The 23,552-nt window shown below is 41.7% G+C and overlaps 1 protein-coding gene across 1 annotated transcript in view; it reads left to right on the top strand.

Moving 5' to 3' along the window:
- Positions 1–23,552, top strand: part of LOC126354100 (TWiK family of potassium channels protein 7) — a 420,172-nt gene that overhangs the window by 176,697 nt on the left and 219,923 nt on the right. The window contains exon 2 of the mRNA XM_050003490.1: positions 6,670–6,955. Coding sequence (XP_049859447.1) covers positions 6,670–6,955 — 286 coding nt within the window. The remainder of the gene's footprint in view (positions 1–6,669; positions 6,956–23,552) is intronic.

The raw sequence follows: 23,552 nt of genomic DNA, 5'->3' as shown, positions 1-23,552 counted from the left end.
AAATCGGAGAAAGACGAAGGTAATGAGAAGTAGTAGAAATGAGAACAGCGAGAAACTTAACATCGGGATTGATGGTCACGAAGTCAATGAAGTTAAGGAATTCTGCTACCTAGGCAGTAAAATAACCAATGATGGACGGAGCAAGGAGGACATCAAAAGCAGACTCGCTATGGCAAAAAAGGCATTTCTGGCCAAGAGAAGTCTACTAATATCAAATACCGGCCTTAGTTTGAGGAAGACATTTCTGAGGATGTACGTCTGGAGTACAGCATTGTATGATAGTGAAACATGGACTGTGGGAAAACCAGAACAGAAGAGAATCGAAGCATTTGAGATGTGGTGCTATAGACGAATGTTGAAAATTAGGTGGACTGATAAGGTAAGGAATGAGGAGATTCTACGCAGAATCGGAGAGGAAAGGAATATGTGGAAAACACTGATAAGGAGAAGGGACAGGATGATAGGACATCTGCTAAGACATGAGGGAATGAGTTCCGTGGTACTAGAGGGAGCTGTAGAGGGCAAAAACTGTAGAGGAAGACAGAGATTGGAATACGTCAAGCAAATAATTGAGGACGTAGGTTGCAAGTGCTACTCTGAGATGAAGAGTTTAGCACAGGAAAGGAATTCGTGGCGGGCCGCATCAAACCAGTCAGTAGACTGATGACAAAAAAAAAGATAAGTTTGTTGATTTGAAAAAAGCGAATGAGGCCCAAAGATTGCAAAATTAGTTGCTGAGACTGGTTTAAAGTTTATTGATCTTGAAAAGTATGTGCCAGAGACACACACACACACACGAACTGGAGCGCGCTCGATTTTTAAAAATCAAATAATAATTATTTAAATAAACTTTTTTGTGTGGTACGTGTTTGAAACGGACTAAACAGGATATTTTCTTCTAGCCTCATACAGAGTCCTAGCCTTGTACAAATAGTCCTGAAAATTTGTGCTTGTGAATTTTTTGTAACTGTGGCAATACTTTCAAATTTACAGAGAAAAACGGGGGCAGAAGCAATAGATAATAGCAAGTAGTGTAGAGCGAAGCTGTCGTTGAAGAGAATTATACAACATACGATATCATTTGGAGTGCAATAAAATTGTTAGTGACCTAGGTGAACTACTCATGCACAATTTGTTTAATGCGTGTGGCGCACGTTTTTCGTTTTAAATTTTGTAAGTATTAACATAGCTACTAAAAATTCACACGCACAAAATTGCTGGACTATTTGTTTACTGTACCCATCAAGACGTTCTTCCTTGACATCATCTTCTAAGTGGCTTGAATGTTACTGTCTGAAGAGGTAATCTCTCTTCACTCCTCATTTCGAGATGTTCGTTCCCGTATTTCCTATTATTGTGTTCAAGATATTCAGCTTCCTCCTTTTATTTCTTAGACATCTCTTTGTTGTTCCACACAAGTTCCCAAACTTAGCTAGTTTCTTCTCCATGTCTTGGTTATATAGTAAGTACCGTGGCAACCTAAACAGCTAAATATGCTTGACATGTTCTATAATAAATCACAGTTTCTGTTTCTAGAGGATGTTATCGTCTTCTTTTCTGAAATCGTCAGATGATAATATTCACAATTCTTGCCTAATAAACGCAGTTCCATTGTCGGTTATCTTCATCCTCTGCCAACAACTTGGTGTCGTACGCATGTATAATGCAGATCAAACGGGAATTTCTGTTAGCCTTATTCCCCGTTAAAAATCTCGTTCCATTTCTGGATTGCATCATCTAAATAAATGTTAAGCGGTGTTCGTGAGATACTGAAGTCTTGACTAGCTTCTTTATTTGTGGTTATAGGCTGTGTTAGAATATAATTTGTATCTAAAACAACAGTCGTGTGTTAGTACAGACACTTCATGCCGTTTATTAGGATCTCAAAACGGTTCAAATGGCTCTAAGCACTACGGGACTTAGGATCTGAGGTCATCAGTCCCCTAGACTTAGAACCACTTAAACCTAACGACATCACACACATCCATGCCCGAGGCAGAATTCGAACCTGCGACCGTAGCCGTCGCGCGGTTCCAGGCTGTAGCGCCTAGAATCGCTCGGCCATCCCGGCCGGCTATTAGGATCTGTTGGTCCATTACGACCAGGGGACATCGGCTGGTACGTACTCTTCAATGTAAATGAACTTCACACCCAGCCATACACTTCAAGATTTTATTTTATTTTGAAAGCAACCAGTTTCGGCAATTCATTTTGCCATCTTCAGACCCCACATGCTTTTTTGAAATAAATAGCGCCATAAAAATGGATATCGCGAATTTAAATCGTTGTGCAGTTTCTTCACGTTAGCACACTGGACTCGCATTCGGGAGGACGACGGTTCAATCCCGCGTCCGGCCATCCTGATTTAGGTTTTCCTTGATTTCCCTAAATCGCACCAGGCAAATGCCGGGATGGTTCCTTTGAAAGGGCACGGCCTACTTCCTTTCCCACCCTTCCCTAATCCTATGAGACCTATGACCTTGCTGTTTGGTCTCTTCGTCCCAAACCACCAACCAACCAACTAGTTGCTTCATATGTAGACGTAACAGTTGGTGGCCACATTCAGATCATAAAACATTCATGATTAATGTTAGTGCCACTACAACTTCACACATCGTTGAAATCTAGCTTAAAATGGCAACACCATACACGACATTGTTAAAAACAGCTTTTCATCGTTCGTGGCCAGTGTAATTGCATGGTAGTCATAAAAATGCAGTAAATGAAGCAGGCAAAAAGGAATACAGACGTCTCAAAAATGAGATCGACAGGAAGTGCAAATTGGCTAAGCAGGGATGGCTAGAGGACAAATGTAAGAATGTAGAGGCTTATCTCACTAGGGGTAAGGTAGATACTGCCTACAGGAAAATTAAAGAAACCTTTTGACAGAAGAGAGCCACTTGTATGAATATTAAGAACTCAGATGGAAACCCAGTTCTAAGCAAAGAAGGGAAAGCAGAAAGGTGGAAGGAGTATATAGAGTGTCTATATAAGGGCGATGTACTTGAGGACAATATTATGGAAATGGAAGAGGATGTAGATGAAGATGAAATGGGAGATACGATACTGCGTGTAGAGTTTGACAGGGCACTGAAAGAGCTGAGTCGAAACAAGGCCCCCGGAGTAGACAACATTCCATTAGAACTACTGACGGCCTTGGGAGAGCCAGTCCTGACAAAAGTCTACCATCTGGTGAGCAAGATGTACGAGACAGGCGAAATACCCTCAGACTTCAAGAAGAATATAATAATTCCAATCCCAAAGAAAGCAGGTGTTGACAGATGTGAAAATTACCGAAGTATCAGTTCAATAAGCTGCAAAATACTAACGCGAATTCTCTACAGACGAATGGAAAAACTAGTAGAAGCCGACCTCCGGCAAGATCAATTTGGATTACATAGAAATGTTGGAACACGTGAGGCAATACTGTCCCTACGATTTATCTTAGAAAAAAGATTAAGGAAAGGCACATCTACGTTTCTAGCATTTGTAGAGTTAGAGAAAGCTTTTGACAATGTTGATTGGAGTACTCTCTTTCACATTCTGAAGGTAGCAGGGATAAAATACAGGGAGCGAAAGGCTATTTACAATTTGAACAGAAACCAGATGGCAGTTACAAGAGTCGAGGGACATGAAAGGGAAGCAGTTGTTGGGAAGACAGTGAGACACGGTTGTAGCCTGTCCCCGATGTTATTCAATCTGTATATTGAGCAAGCAGTAAAGGAAACAAAAGAAAAATTCGGAGTAGGTATTAAAATCCATGGAGAAGAAATAAAAACTTTGAGGTTCGCGGATGACATTGTAATTCTACCAGAGACAGCAAAGGACTTGGAAGAGCAGTTGAACGGAATGGACAGTGCCCTGAAAGGAGGATATAAGATGAACATCAACAAAAAACAAAACGAGGATATTGGAATATGGTCGAATTAATTCGGGTGATGCTTAGAGAATTCGATTAGGAAATGAAATACTTAAAGTAGTAAAGGAGTTTCGCTATTTGGGGAGCAAAATTACTGATGATGGTCGAAGTAGAGACGATATAAAATGTAGACTGGCAATGGCAAGGAAAGCGTTTCTGAAGAAGAGAAATTTGTTAACATCGAGTATAGATGTGTCAGGAAGTCATTTCCGAAAGTATTTGTATGGAGTGTAGCCATGTATGGAAGTGAAACATGGACGATAAATAGTTTGGACAAGAAGAGAATAGAAGCTTTCGAAATGTGGTGCTACAGAAGAATGCTGAAGATTAGATGGGTACATCACATAGCTAATGAGGAAGTACTGAATAGTATTGGGGAGAAGTTTGTGGCACAACTTGACCAGAAGAAGGGATCGGTTGGTAGGACATGTTCTGAGGCGTCAAGGGATCACCAATTTAGTATTGGAGGGCAGCTTGGAGGGTAAAAATCGTAGAGGGAGACCAAGAGATGACTACACTAAGCAGATTCAGAAGGATATAGGTTGCAGTAGGTACTGGGAGATGAAGAAGCTTGCATTAGATAGAGTAGCATGGAGAGCTGCATCCAACCAGTCTCAGGACTGCAGACCACAACAACAACAAAACTACTGCGCTATGAATTTAAAACTTCGTATGATATAAATAGAGATTGTGTCTATTATTTAGTTTTAACGGCATAATTAGTTTTGTTTTATGACAGTCGTTCTGTTACACTCTCCACGAACGACGAAACGGTGTCTTTGACTATGGCATGTACGGTTTTGTCATTTTAAGAAAGATTTTAACGATTTTTGGGACTGCAATGGCACCAACTCTAATAAAAAAAATGTTTTATGATCTGAAGATGGCTTGATTGTTTGCGCATCTAGTAATCCATCCAAATAAAGACGATTTCATGTGCGATCCTGACTTAATGGGTTTTCAGTCCCTCGCATAAATTCAACAAAATACGTAGTTTTACTTTGTTTTGGATCTAGAGATTATACAGAGAGATCAAAACGCGCTACTTATTTAAAAATGTGCAACTGAGACTTGTTTTAAATATCAATGTAGTAGCTATTTTCTCATGATGAATACGCTGGTTATATTGGTATCACAAGTTCTTGGAATGTTCCATTCTTATTGCTTCTTAGATATTATTTTTTCTTCTCTGATAATAATAAAATATTGATGATGATGATGTAATAATACACCACTGACCATTAAAATTGCTATACCAAGAAAAAAGCAGATGATAAACGGGTATTCATTGGACAGATATGTTATACTAGAACTGACATGTGATTACATTTTCACGCAATTTGGGTGCTTAGATCATGAGAAATCAGAACCCAGAACAACCACCTCTGGTCATAATAACTGCATTGATACGCCTGAGCATTGAGTCAAACAGAGCTTGAATGGCGTGTACAGGTCAAAAGTAGTGACTGGCGTATTGTGACGAGGCAGTTGCTCGTCCACCATTGACCAGAGGTCTTCAATTGGTGAGACATCTGGAGTATGTAGTGGCCAGGGCAGCAATCGAACATTTTCTGTATCCTAAAAGGCTCGTACAGGAACTGCAACATGCGGTCGTGCGTTATCCTGCTGAAATTTAGTGTTTCGCAGGGATAGAATGATGGGTAGAGCTAAGGGGCCTTACACCTCTGAAATATAACGTCCACTGTTCAAAGTACCGTCAGTGTGAATAAGGGGTGACAGAGACGTGTAACCACCAATGGCACCTCATACCATCACGCCGGGTTATACGCCAGTATGGCGATGAGGAATACCCGCTTACAATGTGCGTTCACCGCCATGTCGCCAAACACGGATACGACCATAATGATGCTGCAAACAGAACCTGGATTCATCCTAAAAAATAACGTTTTGCCTTTCGTGCATCCAGGTTCGTCGTTGAGTACACCATCGTAGGCGCTGCTGTCTTTGATGCAGCATCAAGGGTAACAGCAGCCATGGTCTCCATGGTCTCCGAGCTGATAGTCCATGCTGCTGCAAACGTCGTCGAACCGATCGTGCAGATGGTTGTTGTCTTGCAAACGTCCCATCTGTTGACTCAGGGATCGAGACGTGGCTGCACGATCCGTTACAGCAATGCGGATAAGATGCCTGTCATTCGACTGCTAGTGATACGAGGGCGTTGGGATTCAGCGGGCCGTTCCGTATTACCCTCCTGAACCCACCGATTCCATATTCTGCTAACAGTGGTTGGATCTCGACCAACTCGAGCAGTAATGTCGCGATACGATAAACCGCATTCGCGATAGGCTACAATCCGACCTTTATCGAAGTCGGAAACGTGATGGTACGGACTTCTCCTCCTTACACGAGGCATCACAACGACGTTTCACCAGGCAACGCCGGTCAACTGCTGTTTGTGTATGAGAAATCGGTTGGAAACTTTCCTCATGTCAGCACGTTGTAGGTGCCGCCACCGGCGCTAACCGTGTGTGAATGCTGTGAAAAGCTAATCATCTGCGTATCACAACATCTTCTTCCTGTCGGTTAAATTTCGCGTCTGCAGCACGTCATCTTCGTGGTGTAGCTAGTTTGATGGCCAGTAGTGTAGGAATACCAGCACACAGGGAACGATAGAATATAAAAATGAAGGTATTACTCCATCATTAGACTAGATGGTGAACAATGATATTTTGGCAGAGTGATGTAGTGTGAAGAGCTGAGGTACATGTGTGTCCTGCACTGCGTGGCAGGTGTTCCGGGAGCTGGAGCAGCCGGCGGAGGAGGCGCGGCTGCGCGCACTGGCGTCCACGGTGCGCGAAGAGCGCGCGTGGCTGCTGCAGCGGCTGCACAACCTGACCGCGGGGGCGGGGGCGGACCAGCGCGTGGAGGCGGCGCTGCAGCGCTACGAGGCGGCGCTGGCCGACGCGGTGGGCGGCGGCGTCTCCGTGCCCCCTCCGCCTCCGGGCGAGCCGCCCGTCAGCCGCTGGAACCTGCTGCAGGCCGTCTTCTTCGCCTCCACCGTCCTCACCACCATAGGTGGGACCGCCAGCAGTACTCCTTACTGTCATAATCTACAGGGCGGTTGTAATTAAACTTTCGCTACTTGGGGAGGCCCCCGCGAAAAACGAGTCATCATATTACAATTTCTGTAAACAACTGTAAGATCATGCGGAAGGGAACTAACAAGTAAACCATTGAAAGAAACACATTTTAATTTACACGGAAGTAGGTAATATTTCTTAATTGCGTACCATGTTTACGTTCCAGGTTACAAATGTTACTAAATGTGACGACCATCTGCATCCACGGCGACCTGGAATCGCTGTAGAGATTCCTTCCAACAGTTTTTGTTACCGAGCGAAGTGGCGCAGACTCGCATTCGACAGGACGGTGGTTCAAACCCGCAATCTTCATTTAGGTTTGCCCTGATTTCCCTAAATCGCTTCATCTAAACATCGGGATGGTTCCTTCGAAAGGTGCAAGATCCCCTCGCTTCTAAACTGATACCGTTATTACTCAGCTTAGCCGCGAGTCCGTAGAGGGTGGTATATGTGACATACAGTATAACTGGTCAGCATTTCCACCCGGATTTGCGAGTGCAAGTCGGAGCTTCCTTGATCAGCCTTGGTGGGTTGTGTCGTCGGATTTCCTCCTACCTGTGCGCGATGCAGCTCTCGTAAATGTCGTCCTCTGCAGATTCTTCATTGGCGCATTGGATATCCCGGTCGGTGAAAGATAATCATCTGAAATACTGTCTAACAACTTTGGGGTATCTATTTTCTCGAGATTAACATTCAGAATGCCGTAATGTCACTTTTATTCATATTAGATCAATAATGAAACTCTCATGTCACAAACTACTCGTAACCGAGAGCATGGCCACCATCGTACAAGACAGGAAGAGCTCTTAACGCAGACTGCCGACTTTGGCGCGCAGTCCGTATCTCTTACTAGTTTCGTCACAGTTCGTCGATTTCCGATCAAGTTCGTACATACTAAGATATGCATTTGTTAATGAACGTGTGTGACTTTTAACGAAGCAAAATTATGATGAATAGTTTTAAACATCCAGAGGCTCCTTCCATTATTCATGTTGTCATAAATGACTTTAATAATTAAATATAAGTAAACAAATTCGGTGACTTTGGCGCCAAGGTGGCGGTACTTCCCGTCACGTATATTTCCCAGGCTGACACTTGTTGCTACTGTCCAGCGCCGAGCCCCACCCCACTACGCCCGACATATGGTCGCTTCGTCACCTAGCCAGCCAGCATGGGAAATGCTCTCCGACTCATGGCCGGCTACGGTCTACAGCACTTCCTAACTATCGTGAATACATCAAATAAGAGACAATAATTTATTAAAACTGGTAAAAGTGTCTTCCTCACATAAGAGGCACCTTACAAAAGGCACGTCCGACTTCCTTCACCATCTTTCCCTAACTGGATGGGACCGATAACCTCGCTTTTTGGTCCCCTACCACAAATCAATCAACCAACCAACCAACAATCGTTTGCAGCATTTTTCGAACGATGGACCATGGAATGTTCGGGTGTCGTGAGAAAGCCCGTAGACTACTTGAAGATCGCTCATTGCGTCCAGCATTCTCAGCCATGTCTTCTTTAACTTCTTCAACAATTTAGAGGCGCAATTGGCCGTCAGCCTTCGTCAGGAGCAAATCCCTAAATAGCCAGTTAATTCCCACTTACGAATCATGTTCTTCAACGCACGGTGCGGGAAGTGACCTCTGTGTATGCCTATAAGACGTCGATACTATCGAAGAGCGGCAGCACTGTTGCTGTTTCTTGTCCGGACACATGTTGACTGTCTGCAAATGTAACACGCTCTGATGCTCGTTGCAACCTTTCGTCGCTGTAGTAGTACCGGCGCTTAACGGTAATTCATGACACACTACTAACAATGCAAATCCCTCAGCGCATATTCGGAATATCGTTCCTATGAAGTTGGTTACCTGGACAGTAAATAGCCTTCCTTCTACACTGGGTCAAGAAGCGAATAGTTAATTAGAACCGCCCTGCATATCACTAAATGGCTAACCCATTTCATGCTTAAAGTCCAAGTTGCAGATTCCCTATCTGAAGTCTTCCAGGGCCAACACTAATTTGATTTTCAGAGTTTCGTATTATTACCAACCGAATTTAAAAATTTAATATGATGTCATAATCTAGTCATTAAGATGTATAGACTTACGTTAAAGATTAAATTTTTCAAAATAAAAAAAGTATTAGATACCGTGTATACGTCGTAAGGCAGCGTAACTTGTGACGCGGTATTTACCCAGACTACATGACCCACTATCAACTATTTGAAGTTAAGAACAATTTGCGACTTCCAACATACTTTGCACATTATTTCAATCCATTACGAGACTTCCGCCCCCCCCCCCCCCACACACACACCACCCCCACCACGTCCACAGAACCATAGGAGATATGCTGATCGCTTGTACATTCTTGCTGCTCTTGCAGTACTACCTCAGCATTAGACATTACAATTAATCTATTACTTCTTTACTATTAACTGTCTTTGGAAGGTATTTTGCAGACAGTATCCAAATACGCCACTGAATTAACCTGCGAAATTAATAACTTTACGACACCTCGTTCAGGAGATACGACGTCATCAACATTAAGATGCATCAAAAAGTAGTTTCTGCTTAAAATTAAGAGCAAACTGCCCGGGCTTTACTCATTCTGTTTGACAATAAGAGCACTGAGCGACTTCCAGCAAAGTTTAAACACAATCTTAAACTTTTTTCTGAACTCTTTCCAGCTTACATGCTTAAGGTCAAATACTTAACACCCAACTCATCTGTAAAGTAATTAAACGTTTGAAGCTGTTTTATACACGAGAGTTCGATTCTTTAAACCAGGCACTGGTACCTTTAGTTGAGCTACAGGCCCTATTCACGTAATTAAGCTCGTGGACTACATCGTCACGTGTCCCAACAACAGCGCTCATGGTCCGTACACTCAAAACCATAGCGTCTGTGAAGTTAATGCTTATGGGGTGACATACTGATGTGAATGGCACCCTGCTGCTGTTGTTCAAATCGACACATTCTACGAGTACTGGTAATTCTCGTGTCATAGTCGCCCACTATCAACGTTGGCGATCTATCAACAGACGTAGGCAGTAAGAAACAAGTAATGTGTGTTCTCAGCACTGATCCAGAGGCGGAAATACTTCTCCTGGCACCCCTCGAACGTAGCGAGCTGTTTCCACCATTCTCCGCAAGCACATGGGCACTTAACGCTCAGACTAGAAACGTGTTTCTCTTTGTTGTTCAGATCCATCGGCTTCAAAATTTCATGCGCACGCACGGGTAAGCTAAACTTTCACTGGTCTTTCTCATCTGCTGCATACCCGAGGGAGGCGAGCCGAGCGTCGGCGGATATAGGTCCCGTGCGGGGTACGCCTTGCTGCCTCCCACGAATTCTTCCGCGGGACGGACTCAAACCAACCCTTGGCCGAATCCGGCCCACGGTCCGCCCGTTGTCCACCCGTTCCTTAAACACTCGGCAGTTTACTGGTAGCACAGAGAGTATTTAATAAGAACCAATGCGAAGAATTTGCTCAGTAAACGAACTACTATTTCAAGAATGGCACCTTCAAATCCCTAAAATCTACTGTTTCGATATTTTTATTTACGACTGGCTTAAGCCAACATGAGATCGACGTAACAGTTATTTACCGAATGGCCAAAAGTCACGGAAAGGCGTTGTGAGAAGATTCGGGTGTCGCTTGCCGAAGCCCCGGCGCAGAGCTGTGTTTAGAATCGTCAGTGCCATAGACTGAAGCTGTGGATGCTATAAGAGGAAAATTTTGTACTAACTAACCAGTAAAACTGGCATTCTAGAGCAATTAAAAACCCGATAAGCAGCGTTAAGGTTTACCGTTTAATTGTACAAAATTATACTATTAATTTAACGAATTGATGATAAATGAGATTAAAAATGTATATTTGAAATCATAAAAGTATAAATATGAATGAGAGAGAGAGAGAGAGAGAGAGAGAGAGAGAGAGAGAGAGAGAGAGAGAGAGAGAGAGAGAGCTGTATGGCCAAGCAAAAACCAGTTTCTCAATCTGAAAAATGATCTGTCGTAACTACATATAAGGACAACTGAAGGAATGTATTAAAGAACCAGATTAAAATATACTGCCTTCAAATACAGTACTTACGGACAAAATCTCTGTTGCGAATAGTCACCTGAAAATGGTTTTGCTCACCTTCAGTTTAATATCCATGTCAGCGGACGATGTCAAATGCGACATGGAACCGTTACAGATCATGGCTAAAGAGCGCCACCAGAGACGGGGAAGACATGTCTTGTGGCTCACGATAACGGACTAAGCAAGCAGCTTCGGCGTTGCAATACATAACGAGCCGTATGAATAAAACCTAATGTAACTTAATCACCTATCACACCTGTTGTGGTCTGTGACTTTAACGCTTTCGTCATTAGCATTCCATCACTCTTCTGTTAATCACGAACTTGGCTTCGTATAGATTTTCATGTTTGTAACGAGATCGGACGCAAAATTCAGGAACTCAAGAATCCACACATGGTGACAGAGAGTAAAATAATTTAGGAATTCCTGCTTGGATGAAAAGAGGTATGCAAGAAATAGACTTTCCGCGAAATCGAAGTCGCTTCAAACTGCCGAAATTCCATTAAGGTTTCTTTTAGAAAGCTTAGTGATTTTGCTAATTGGTTCAAATGGCTCTGAGCACTATGGGACTTAACATCTGAGGTCATCAGTCCCCTAGAACTTAGAACTACTTAAACCTAACTAACCTAAGGACATCACACACATCCATGCCCGAGGCAGGATTAAAACCTGCGATCGTAGCGGTCGCGCGGTTCCAGACTGAAGCGCCTAGAACCGCTCGGGCCACAACGGCCGGCATTTGCTAATTGCCATTGGGAATTCGACACGATGGAGTGCTGAGGTGAATGCTGACTTATTTCAGAAGAGCTGTCCAGTGAAAAACTCTGCTGAATAATCCCATACAAAATACGAGGGCGTAATGAAAGGTAATGCCTCAGTATTTTTTTATTCTGTTCTCAGTTTTAGTTGAAGTATTACACGTCATGCATATTACTCGGTAGACTTTCCCGCCTCGCTGATGCTAGCTGCAATCCTCAGCCGCTAGAGGCCTCCCAAATGTAGTGCGTAACATGGTGGTGTGTAGCTTAACTGTGAGAGACTCTCAGAGAAACGAAGAAACGAATTCCAATAATTCGTCCACACTGGAAGCACCCTCTCCTTCAGCATGAAAATACCAGCCCACACACGAGCGCGGTCGTATCTGTAACAGTCCGACGCCTTGGGTTCACTACCATTGATCGTCCCCCATACAGTCCAGACTTGATTCCATCCGATTTTCGTCTGATTCAAAAACTTTGTTAGTGATGAAACGGAGCAAGCAGAGTTGAGGTTGTGACTCCATCAACAAATTCAAACATTCTACAGTGACGGCATTAACAAACTCGCCTTAGTCACCATGGTGACTATGTTGAGTAAGAGGTGTAAATGTGGAGAATAAACGCGTAGCATGTTAACAAAATTTTATTTAAAAAGCTTCGTGAGTTTTTACATGAATTCAGAGGCAATGCTTTTCAGCACAGCCTCGTAATACCGTCTGAATCTATTAGCATTATCAAATCACAGCATTAAGTCTTTTTTTTTTTCTGTGATGCCGGCTCGTAGGTTGCTTCCTAAATAGCAGTTATGCCTATGCGGTGTATTGGTCTCCTTATAGACCTGCATTCAAACTGGCGATGTTTTGATCCACAGCAGATCGTCTTTCGCTCAGTGAAACTGACATGATGTCGCCCTTTGTGGTGATTTAAGATTGTGGAAATATTCTCTCTGCGGTACTGCAGATCTTCATTAGTTAAATCACGTACGTGCTACCATATTGATAACATACAGGACTGTAGCAGACCGCTCAGATATCGTGATCACACTTGCAACATATGCAACGTCTAGCCAGTACGTTCGGGGCTGATATACGGTAATTTTTCAAATGAGACATCATTTCCGTGAATATTGGCTACTCATTTTAAATGTAAAACTGAAGGATAGTTCATTAACATAAAATGCACAAGCACGATAAAAGACCTCATTATACTGAACATCATGGGTCTACAAATACAGGGTGACCCAGAATAACGGGAACGGGGCAACCATGGGCAGGTGGCAGCACTTAGAGTTCGTGACAGCGAGCAAACAGTCCGCCATTTCAGTACTCATGGATCAGTGTAACGAACAACAGGGCATGTTAGCCATAAAAATGTTTTATAAAAATGATAGTTTTCGTAGCGCAGAGGGAGTTTCGACGTTTCTGAAATTTAAGACGACATGATGCCGTTCCGTCGAAACACGCGATAAAATGTTGGATTAATAAGTTTGAAGAGATTGGATCTGCCCTCAAGAAGAAACTAATAAGACCACGAAGTGTGCGATGGCCAGCGAACATTGATGTACGCGAGTCTGTCTTTCGGAGGCCACGGCGGTCAATTTGTAACTAAGCAGCACTGAGGGAATGTCTCGGAAGAGTGTTTGCAGAATTCTTCATCTACATTTAAAATTTCATCCGCACAAACTACAGTCGGTGCAGCAACTGATGGACAACGATTACCGATTACAATTAGGATTCCGTCAACAAATCATAACAAAAATAAACAATGATGATGAATTTACAAACAAGTTGTGGATGTCAGATGAGGCACATTTTCATCTCCCAGAAAATTTGAATAAACAGAACTGCCGTTACTAGGCAAACACAAATCCTAATGACGTTCATGAGCGCCCTTTACACGCTAGTAAAGTGACAGTATGGTGTGGCGTTTCATCACATGAGATTGTCGAACCGTATTTTTTCGCAAATGAGCAGGGAAACACAGTAACTGTCAATGCCGATCGTTACGTGGAGATGTTACGAACTTCCGTTACACCTGCATTGAACAACTTTCCAAATGTTCAAGAAGCCTGGCTTCAACAGGACGGAGCGACATCGCACAGTGCACGGCACTCAATGGCATATGTGCGAGAATTGCTTGGCAACGGTGTCATCTCACGATTCGGTAACATTCCCTGCCCCTTAGATTGCCAGATTTATCCGTTTGTGATTTTTTTCTTGTGGGGCTACCTCAAGAGTGAAGTCTACATGACTCGACCAAGAACCCTGGATAAGTTAAAACAGTGAATTCGGGGTGCAATTCACAGTATCCCAGCTGAGGTACTGCAGCGGTCAATGTGGAGTCTCAACAGCAGATTTCGCGAATGTATTCGTACAGGAGGACGCCACTAAAGGACGTAATTTTTTACAAATGATGAATGCCATCAATGTTTCGTAAATGGCAAAGTTTAAATTACTATGAATGCAATTTCTTTCCTTCATCACTGCTAGTTTTATTGGATTGTGGAAATGATCCCGTTTTCCTGTGTCACCCTGTACTTATGTACGTGTAGGTACGATTTAAAACAAGTTATGAATGCCCACAGTATTGCGTATAGCCTACAGTGTGCCCCTAATTGAAGCTCTCACGTGACTATTTTGCAATTCGCCATCACTGACAACTGTCGGGCTGACTGTGGGAGAAATGTTTTCCTCCAGGAACGTCACAAAGAGGTCTGCGTTAGAATTCGGAAAGAACTAACCATATTTTAGGTGAGATTTAAAATGGCATGAAAATTACCCATTCCACGGATAAAGGCCCTTTGATAAATCTCTCGGAAATACTGGAAAATTTCGTTGAAACGAAGAAAAACCTGAAAAAAATGGACAAAACGAATTTCATTTATGTGAATTCATCCCGTTATTCGAAGAGAGGCTGTAGATAAGCACTCAAGTCGTAACTCATCTGCCTGCCGTATTATGCTAATAGAAGTATTAAAAACTGCTTCTCGTTGTTCCGTGCCTAAATTAATAAAAACGGAAACCTTTTTAGGATCAATCGGTTGCCCGCCTGTTCATCCGTCCGTCCGTCCGACCGACCGACCAACCGTTAAAAACAGCTTTTTCTCAGGAATGGGTAGACGTATCTAGTTGAACTCTATATCACACATAAAGATCTATGGTCCCCTGGGGACGTAATAAGCGTTAGCTTCTAAGTCAATGCAATCAAAACGTGCGGCCATTTGTGTCGCATAGATTATCCGCAAAATCACTCGTCGATACTTAAAAGTGGTTCCCGTTAATCCAGAAGCTTGAAATTGGGCGTGAATCAATGTCTCACAGTGCATACAAAGAAAATAAATCAGAAAATAATTAATTTGTAATTATATCACACGAAAAAATATGTCTTCTGTCATTTATAATCCGACTTTCAAATTAAACTAAAACATTCTCGAAAGTCTTGGAGTTAACTGGAGTGATACCTTGTTTGTATCAACATGGAGAACGGCTTCTTCGCACCTATACAATTCTTTAGTGTAAATTTTTTGCGATGTATATGAATAGATATATTAAAGATGTATTTTGACAGATATTGGAGCACAATAAAACTAACTCCAGTGCAGTGCAGAAATGACGTCTCTGTATACACACAAAAACGGCTAATGTAAATTTCTATTTCACGTAGCTTTATAAAGTTAGTAGTTTACCACATTTAGATGTTTGTATAGTAATGGAAAGGCATCGGTTTTACGTGTGGCAGATTCGAACATCAGTATTCTTATTGGGCGATATATGAATTACCTAGGGATGCACATAACCATGGACGTTGCAAACACGGTTGCACATCCAACCTAATCTCTGGCGCCGGCTACGTAGCCAGCCAACTACTATACTTCAGACGTAATTTGCCATACTGTAAACGGAATACGTTCATTAACATCAATGTAGGATTCCATATAGTCACACTTCATTGTATATTTCACGCTATAAATTGCAGAGATTATGAAGATGCCTTTGAAATACAATCTACTGAGTGCGAGCTGTGGCTGCCCTGAAAAATTTAATCTGTAAAAGTTTGTCGACTGATCGCTAAACGCTTCGAAAATTATTTTTTAAAAATATGGGTATTTACTAAGCCATGGAGAGAACGCTCTTTTTTTTATAGAGTTAGTCCGGTAAACCTAGTATTTCTGTATCTTTTTAACGTTATATGATATTCTCTTGGACCTCCTAGTTGCTTTGATAGAGCAATATCTGGGAAAAATGTCTCTCTTAAATGGATGTGGAACATTGTGACGGCTACTTTTCCTGCGTTAGCCGTTTACAGCTCTTGAAGAGATGTATTACAATGATTGTCTTTTTTTTTTTCATATTCTCCTCACAATTGCACCGCGCCTACTCGTTGTCACCGATTTCGTCTACACCGATGGTATATGCAGGACTTGGCCGGGAATGACAGTGACTGAAGTGGGGGCTCCAAACGGCCATGTCTTTGCAGAAAAAAAATATTATTTTTGATGCGGGCCGGGCAAGGCCTGGACCATTCGGGGTCGGGGGGGGGGGGGGGGGGGGGTAGTTTCCAGCTTCCAGCACAGCGGGAAGAGTACTGAACACTAAGCCGAGAGCCACGCGGTCGGTTTCCTATGCGGAAATTTTTTGTTTTTCATTGTAATTTTTACATTACTTACACTGAAAATACACCAATAAAATGCTAAATACATTGTGTTTATTAATATTTTCATAGTATGCATGAATAGGAAAGGCAAGCGAAGATTTGGGACTGCATATACGTTTCCAGCAAGGAATTGTAACGTTTACACGAGAAATTTGTGTATAAAATTACTTTTACTATCTTACACCGAGCGAGGTGGCGCAGTGGTTAGCACACTGGACCCGCATTCGGGAGAACGACGGTTCAAATCCGCTTCCGGCTATCCTGCTTCAGGTATTCCGTGATTTCCCTAAATCGCTTCAGGCAAATGGCGGGATGATTCCTTTGAAAGAGCACGGCCGTACTCTCTTCCCCATCCTTTCCTAATCCGATGGGACCGATGACCTCGCTGTTTCCCCTCCTCCAAATCAACCAACCAAAAATCTTACAGTTAGTTGCGCGTGCTAGGATGATATTCACCGTAAAAACAGGGGAAGCAGTAATTTTATCGGCATCTTCACCGGGAATCTGTTTTTAGCTTGCAGATGCCGAAGACTGCTGGGAGGTTAAACTAACGGAATAGAAAGGCCTGTACTCGTCAATTAGAATCTCTTCTGCTAAATGTACTTGCAGAACTCTCGTGGACGTTTTAAGTAAATCTTTTGCAGGAAATTTATGTTCAGTCCCAAATTTCCCTTTTTTCATTTCATGCGTTCAATGATTGTTTGTAAATATCAAATGTTGAGCATTATTTAGGTTTATTTTCGGTGTAATTAACGTAGAAATTGAAAGAAAATATTTTAAGGGGCTCGACCTCATGACCTTACGATTACCGTTCTATAACCTTTCCGCTGCACCAACTACTGCCTGGAAACTCTGCTAACATAAATGGCTCTTGCATCGTTCGACCCGTACGAAAAATGCTAGTTTTTCGAAACTCTGTGCCATCATGAGTTCCCACTTCTGTGAATTCATTTCCGGCCAAGCCCTGTACATACCATAAAATTGGACGAGATCGGCGACAACAATTAGACGCGGTCCACTTGGCAGTTCGCCTTTGTTTTACTTCTTTTCTCGTAACTAAAGCTGTAAAATACAGTTATTTTACATTTCGGAAAACTGCTCCCGAATTGTGCTGTACACTGGCTCCTAAAACTAAGACATTTGATACTGCATATAAGCTAGCCATTGTGTCAACTTCCGCGGCATCAAGTTTATACAGGCAACGCCCTTCGCAAAGAAGTACATATTCGCGTCACAACTCGCTCTCTCTGGCTATTGTGGTGTTTTAAGTTTGATCATAGAACACCTCGAATAAAAATATCTTCATTTTGCAACGAAGAGATCGTATCAAGTACATAATAACTTGAATAATTTATCTGTGATGCCGACAATTAATCTATACGGTACCGGTAGTTGTGTTCATTTCAGTTTTGTTTTTTGTTTTCTTTTGTTTGCTGATATTGCAGCGTCTTTCCTGTATTAATGATCTTAGGCACTTAACTGATTTTAAATGAACATACATCAAGTTAGAAAAATTCAATGAATTCATTCGTTACATTTTGTGATCTAGCCACTATATGGTGGAAGACCCTTTGCTTATCTATGTTATTGGGGGCTCACGCCTTCAATAAAGCTTTCTCACTGTCTGTAGCTATAATCTTCTCCATTTTAGGAGACAATTAAGAAATACATTAACGATATTCCACATTATGAAGCCTCGTTACAGAGTTTGGTCGTGCCATCTCTATAAATACATTCTTTCTTGGCCCTCTCGGTTTATCCGTGTCAACGAAAGAAATACATTATTTAGAAACCAGTAGACTTAATGTACTTACATCAGTCACGCAGCTAGTATTATGTATTAGCATGTCGTTACAGAGCGAGAGAGTTTCGTATATTCTCACATAGGAAAGAGGAGTTCGCTGTGTTGCCCTGTGTCCACAAACGCCGATAGTATGTTCATTTCCAGCTCTGAAGCACTCAAGTTTGAGTAAGTGCGGTTTTAAAAAAGACGTACTGTGACGTATTTATGGTCACTTTCAAATTAAGGACACACCAGCACATTAGACTTCAGATCGAAATTGATAAGCAGATTACAGAGCAAATTAATTCATTTGAATATTTAAGGGGGAAATTATGAAATACAAAATAACTTACACTTACTTAACTATTTCTGTGAAACGCAGAAAGTTGGGAAAGAAAGTCCAGAAAGATATTCTGCTGATTTTCTATAATGCTATGGCTATACCTAAACTGATCTATGGGTGCGAAACCTGCCCATGAACAGTAGTGACGAAAAGGGAATAGAAGAGAGTGGAATGATTGTCCTTAGATATGTCGCTGGCTATACTCTAATGGACTATAGCCAGCTACATTACTGCCGTTGTTCTGAAGTATTACACGTGGATTTAACATGCTGCTGTATGGCATAACACTTGTTAATAGTTATGATTTGTCACGCATTCAGTTAATGATATTCCATTATATCTGTCAGTGGTGCGTTTATGACTGAAAGTGATGGTAAAATAAAGTGACAATATATCTGAGTGCATACGATGTTTTTCCAGAAATATTTGCGCAGTATTTTCCGAAGAGAACAGTGCTCTGAAATTTGAACAGTGATTTGTCATTTGTCTCAAAAAGGTGACATACAAGATTTTTCCTTTTCCCCACGTTTTGCAAGTTATTAACTGAAGTTATTATTAACCACAAAGAAAAAAAAGAATTTTAATCGGAAGAAAGCACGAGATGACTCTAAAAGTGGATACAGCACAATGAACCGCTTTCAAACCATGATGTAAATTGCAGAAGGGACCAAAAAGTATACATTTCTGCTTTGCGTGGTAGGATATTTAAGACTCTTTAACTCTGTTTCAGTAAAATCGACATGAATCATTTCTGAGAAAAAAGTCATTGCTTCAATCTAAGATGCACTAAATGTGAACACGGTTTTCGAATTACAGGTAAGAGCCTTAAGAGTAACAACCAAAAATAGTAATCGAGCTCAATGTAAAGATATGTTTAAAATATGGGGTATTCTAACTACACCGTGCCAAGTTTACACAACAAAAATAAGCATGATAATTATTGCACATACAGCACTATCGATAACCCTAGACCGAGATACAGACTTAAGTTAGAGTTACCAAGAAAGAATAAACATAATTGTTTAATAATTACTTAGTAAACACGGATTAAAGGCTTTAGGAGAAATGTAATAATAATAATAATAATAATAATAATAATAATAATAATAATAATAATATTTTCCTTCGATGCTTGGCAGAACATGATAATAATACTAAAAAGGAAAAGCTTCGTAATGTTCTGCTAAATTATATTTACTTGGTCACGTACCGGCGTTAGACTTCTCAGGCCATCTTCAGGTGACAATTGAATGTTGCAAACACAGATAAACATAAGGCGGCACGTACAGATATTATTTGTGCAGAAGATAGGCAAAAGATATAGAGAGATTACATAGGAAAACCTTTAGCAAAATATTACGCTTTTTACACTTACAAATAATTATATAAACTAAAAAAGGAGAAACGAAGTTTTTATGTGGAGATAAAAGTAACAGCTGATGAAATGTAAGAAGTATTTATAGTTTGGACACAGTATTCGTAGCGAAAACTTAATTTAGCCAAGGGGCAAAAGGAAACTGAATCTGATTATTTAATACTAAGCTGGCATTCTGTGTCACGTGTTTGATGATTTCCGGTAGGGTACTCTTTTTGCTTGTGTTAACAGTATGCAAAATTCCACATTCTAAATCATATGAGTAGTTTCCTGTTAACAGATGATCAACAAAAGTTGAATCTTTATTCCTTAATCTCCAGCTTCTCTCATGCTCACGTAGCCTAATTGGCACCGCTCTGCCTGACTGACCAATATAAATATTTTCGCATTGCTTGCACATGTTTGTGTACACACCACTCTGTGCCAAGGGTTGCAATTTGTCTTTATGACTGAATAAAAGTTTTGATACGCTATTGCTATCACAAAATACAGGTCTGTAGTAACGAGACTTCAACTGTTTTGAAGACTGCCTGAAATGTTGCCAATATATGTGATTTTGCACCAGGCTTTGTAACTACTCATTGAATGTTGTTGATGTTACAGAAGCGTGATGCATTTTATTTTTTCGTAGTGTTTTATCAATCAGAGCAGAGCCATGGCCATTGCTGAAAACGGTATATTTGGTGGTTTGTAGTTCCGTTTGAAACGCAGGTTTGTAGTTCCGTTTGAAAGGCCGATTCAGACAATGGAATAAATATGTGGCGGTAAACATCAAATGAAAAACTACATGTTTGTGGCTGTGCAGATGCTGGGAGCTTGCAGGGATTACCGTATATGTAGCTATGTTTCTTTTTTTTCTTTTTCTCTCTGAATCGTAAACTAGTGTTTCCTTGTACTTACGTCTATATTAAGATCCAAGAAATTCATAGATCATCTCCCCGCAGCTCCATTGTAAACTGAATTTTCTTATGTTTCGCGTTTAAAGACGTAGTAATATATCTGTCTAACGGTACTAATCCAAAAACACAGTACATCATCCACATACCAGAACCAGTGCTTCACTGTGCAATTCGGCGCTTTTTATGTAATAATAATAATAATAATAATAATAATAATAATAATAATAATACAGCTGTCACTCCACAGACTATGTTTTCTTCTTTCTTTAAAGGAAATGATCATATGGCATTACTGGCCGGGGTTGTTCGGCCGTATGGTGCGAGTCTTTCTGTATCACGAATAGTTGGCGAATTGCGCGCCAGTGAGGACGAAATGAAATGATTCGGGCAACACAGACACTAAGATCCCTGCCGAATAAAATCACCGACCCGGTAGCGAGTGGAATACGGTACCCAGCGCTCTAGTGGCAGCGACGGTAACTAATTCACCATGAGCTGCGGATGTTACATTACGAAATAATGTCTGTATAGTGTGGGCACTGATTGGTAATGAGAGACGAATGGACGGTGTAGCACTAGGTTTTTACGTTATTAAATAACCTTTTTTCAAAATAGTATTGTGCGCTAATGATACACCGAATGAGGTTGCACTGTCTTAAAATGACTCGCCTTGTAATCTACATCTACATACATACTCGGCAATCCACCACACTGTGCGTGGCGGAGGGTACCTCGTACCACAATAGCATCTTCTCTCCCTGTTCCACTCCCAAACAGAACGAGGAAAAATGACTGCCTATATGCCTCTGTACGAGCCCTAATCTCTCTTACCTTATCTTTGTGGTCCTCCGCGAAATATAAATTGGAGGCAGTAAAACTGTACTGCAATTAGCCTCAAATGCTGGATCTCTAAATTTCCTCAGTAGCGATTCACGAAAAGAACGCCTCCTTTCCTCCAGAGAATCCCACCCGAGTTCCTGAAGCATTTCCGTAACACTCGCCTGATGATCAAACCTACCAGTAACGAATCTAGCAGCCCGCCTCTGAATTGCTTCTATGTCCTCCCTCAATCCGATCTGATAGGGATCCCAAACGCTCGAGCAGTACTCACGAATATGTCGTATTAGTGTTTTACAAGTGGTCTCCTCTTCAGATGAACCACATCTTCCCAAAATTCTACCAATGGACCGAAGACAACTATCCGCCTTCCCCATAACTGCCATTACATGCTTGTCCCACTTCATATCGCTCTGCAATGTTACGCCCAAATATTTAATCGACGTGTCTGTGTCAAGGGCTACACTACTAATGCAGTATTCAAACATTACGGGATTCTTTTTCCTATTCATCTGCATTAATTTATTTATTTATTTACATACATTTATCTATATTTAGAGTTAGCTGCCATTCTTTACACCAGTCAGAAATCCTGTCCAAGTCATCTTGTATCCTCCTACAGTCACTCAGCGACGACAACTTCCCGTACACCACAGCATCATCAGCAAACAGCCACACATTGCTATCTACCCTATCCAAAAGATCATTTATGTAGATAGAAAACAACAGCGGACCTACCACACTTGCCTGGGGCACTCCAGATGATACCCTCACCTCCGATGAATACTCACCATCGAGGACAACGGACTGGGTTCTATTACTTAGGAAGTCTTAGAGCTACTCACACATTTGGGAACCAATCCCATTGCTCGTATCTTAGTTAGGAGTCTGCAGTGGGGCACCGAGTCAAACGCTTTCCAGAAGTCAAGGAATACGGCATCCGTCTGATACCTTTCATCTATGGTTCGCAAGATATCATGTGAAAAAAGGGCGAGTTGCGTTTCGCAGGAGCGATGCTTTCTAAAGCCGTGCTGATGCATGGACTGCAACTTCTGTCTCAAGGAAATTCATTATATTCGAACTGAGAATATGTTCGAGAATCCTGCAACAAACCGATGTTAAGAATATTGGTCAGTAATTCTGAGGACCCGTCCTTCTACCCTTCTTATATACAGGCGTCACCTGCCCTTTTTTCCAGTCGCTCGGGACTTTACGTTGGGCAAGAGATTCGAGATAAATGCAAGCCACGTAAGGAGCTAATGCAGTAGAGTACTCTCTGTAAAACCGAATTGGAATCCCATTAGGACCTGGCGATTTATTTATTTCCAACTCATTCAGCTGCTTCACAATCACAGGGATGTCTATCACTATGTCCTCCATACGGGAATCTGTACGAGACTCAAACGGCGGTATGTTTGTACGATCCTCCTGCTTGAAAGATTTCTCAAGTGCTAAATTTAAAATTTCAGCTTTCGTTTTGCTGTCTTCCGTTGCCAGGCCAGACTGATCAGTGAGTGAGTGGATGGAAGCCTTCGACCCGCTAACCGATTCTACGTAAGACCAGAATTTCCTTGGGTTTTGAGCAAGGTCTTTTGCTAAGGTATGACTGTGGTAGTGGTTCTGTGCTTCGTGCATCACTCTTTTTACAGCAGCACGAATCTCTGCTAACTTTTGCCTGTCCTCATTATCTTTCTTGTACCGCGAGTGCAACTGTCTTTGCTTCCTGAGCATTCTCCGAATTGTGCTGTTAAACCACGGTGGGTCTTTTCCGTCCGTAACCCACTTTTTCT

The sequence above is a fragment of the Schistocerca gregaria genome, chromosome 3 (assembly GCF_023897955.1).
Source record: "Schistocerca gregaria isolate iqSchGreg1 chromosome 3, iqSchGreg1.2, whole genome shotgun sequence".
Classification (NCBI taxonomy): domain Eukaryota; kingdom Metazoa; phylum Arthropoda; class Insecta; order Orthoptera; family Acrididae; genus Schistocerca; species Schistocerca gregaria.
This window is presented reverse-complemented; position numbering and strand designations above follow the sequence as displayed.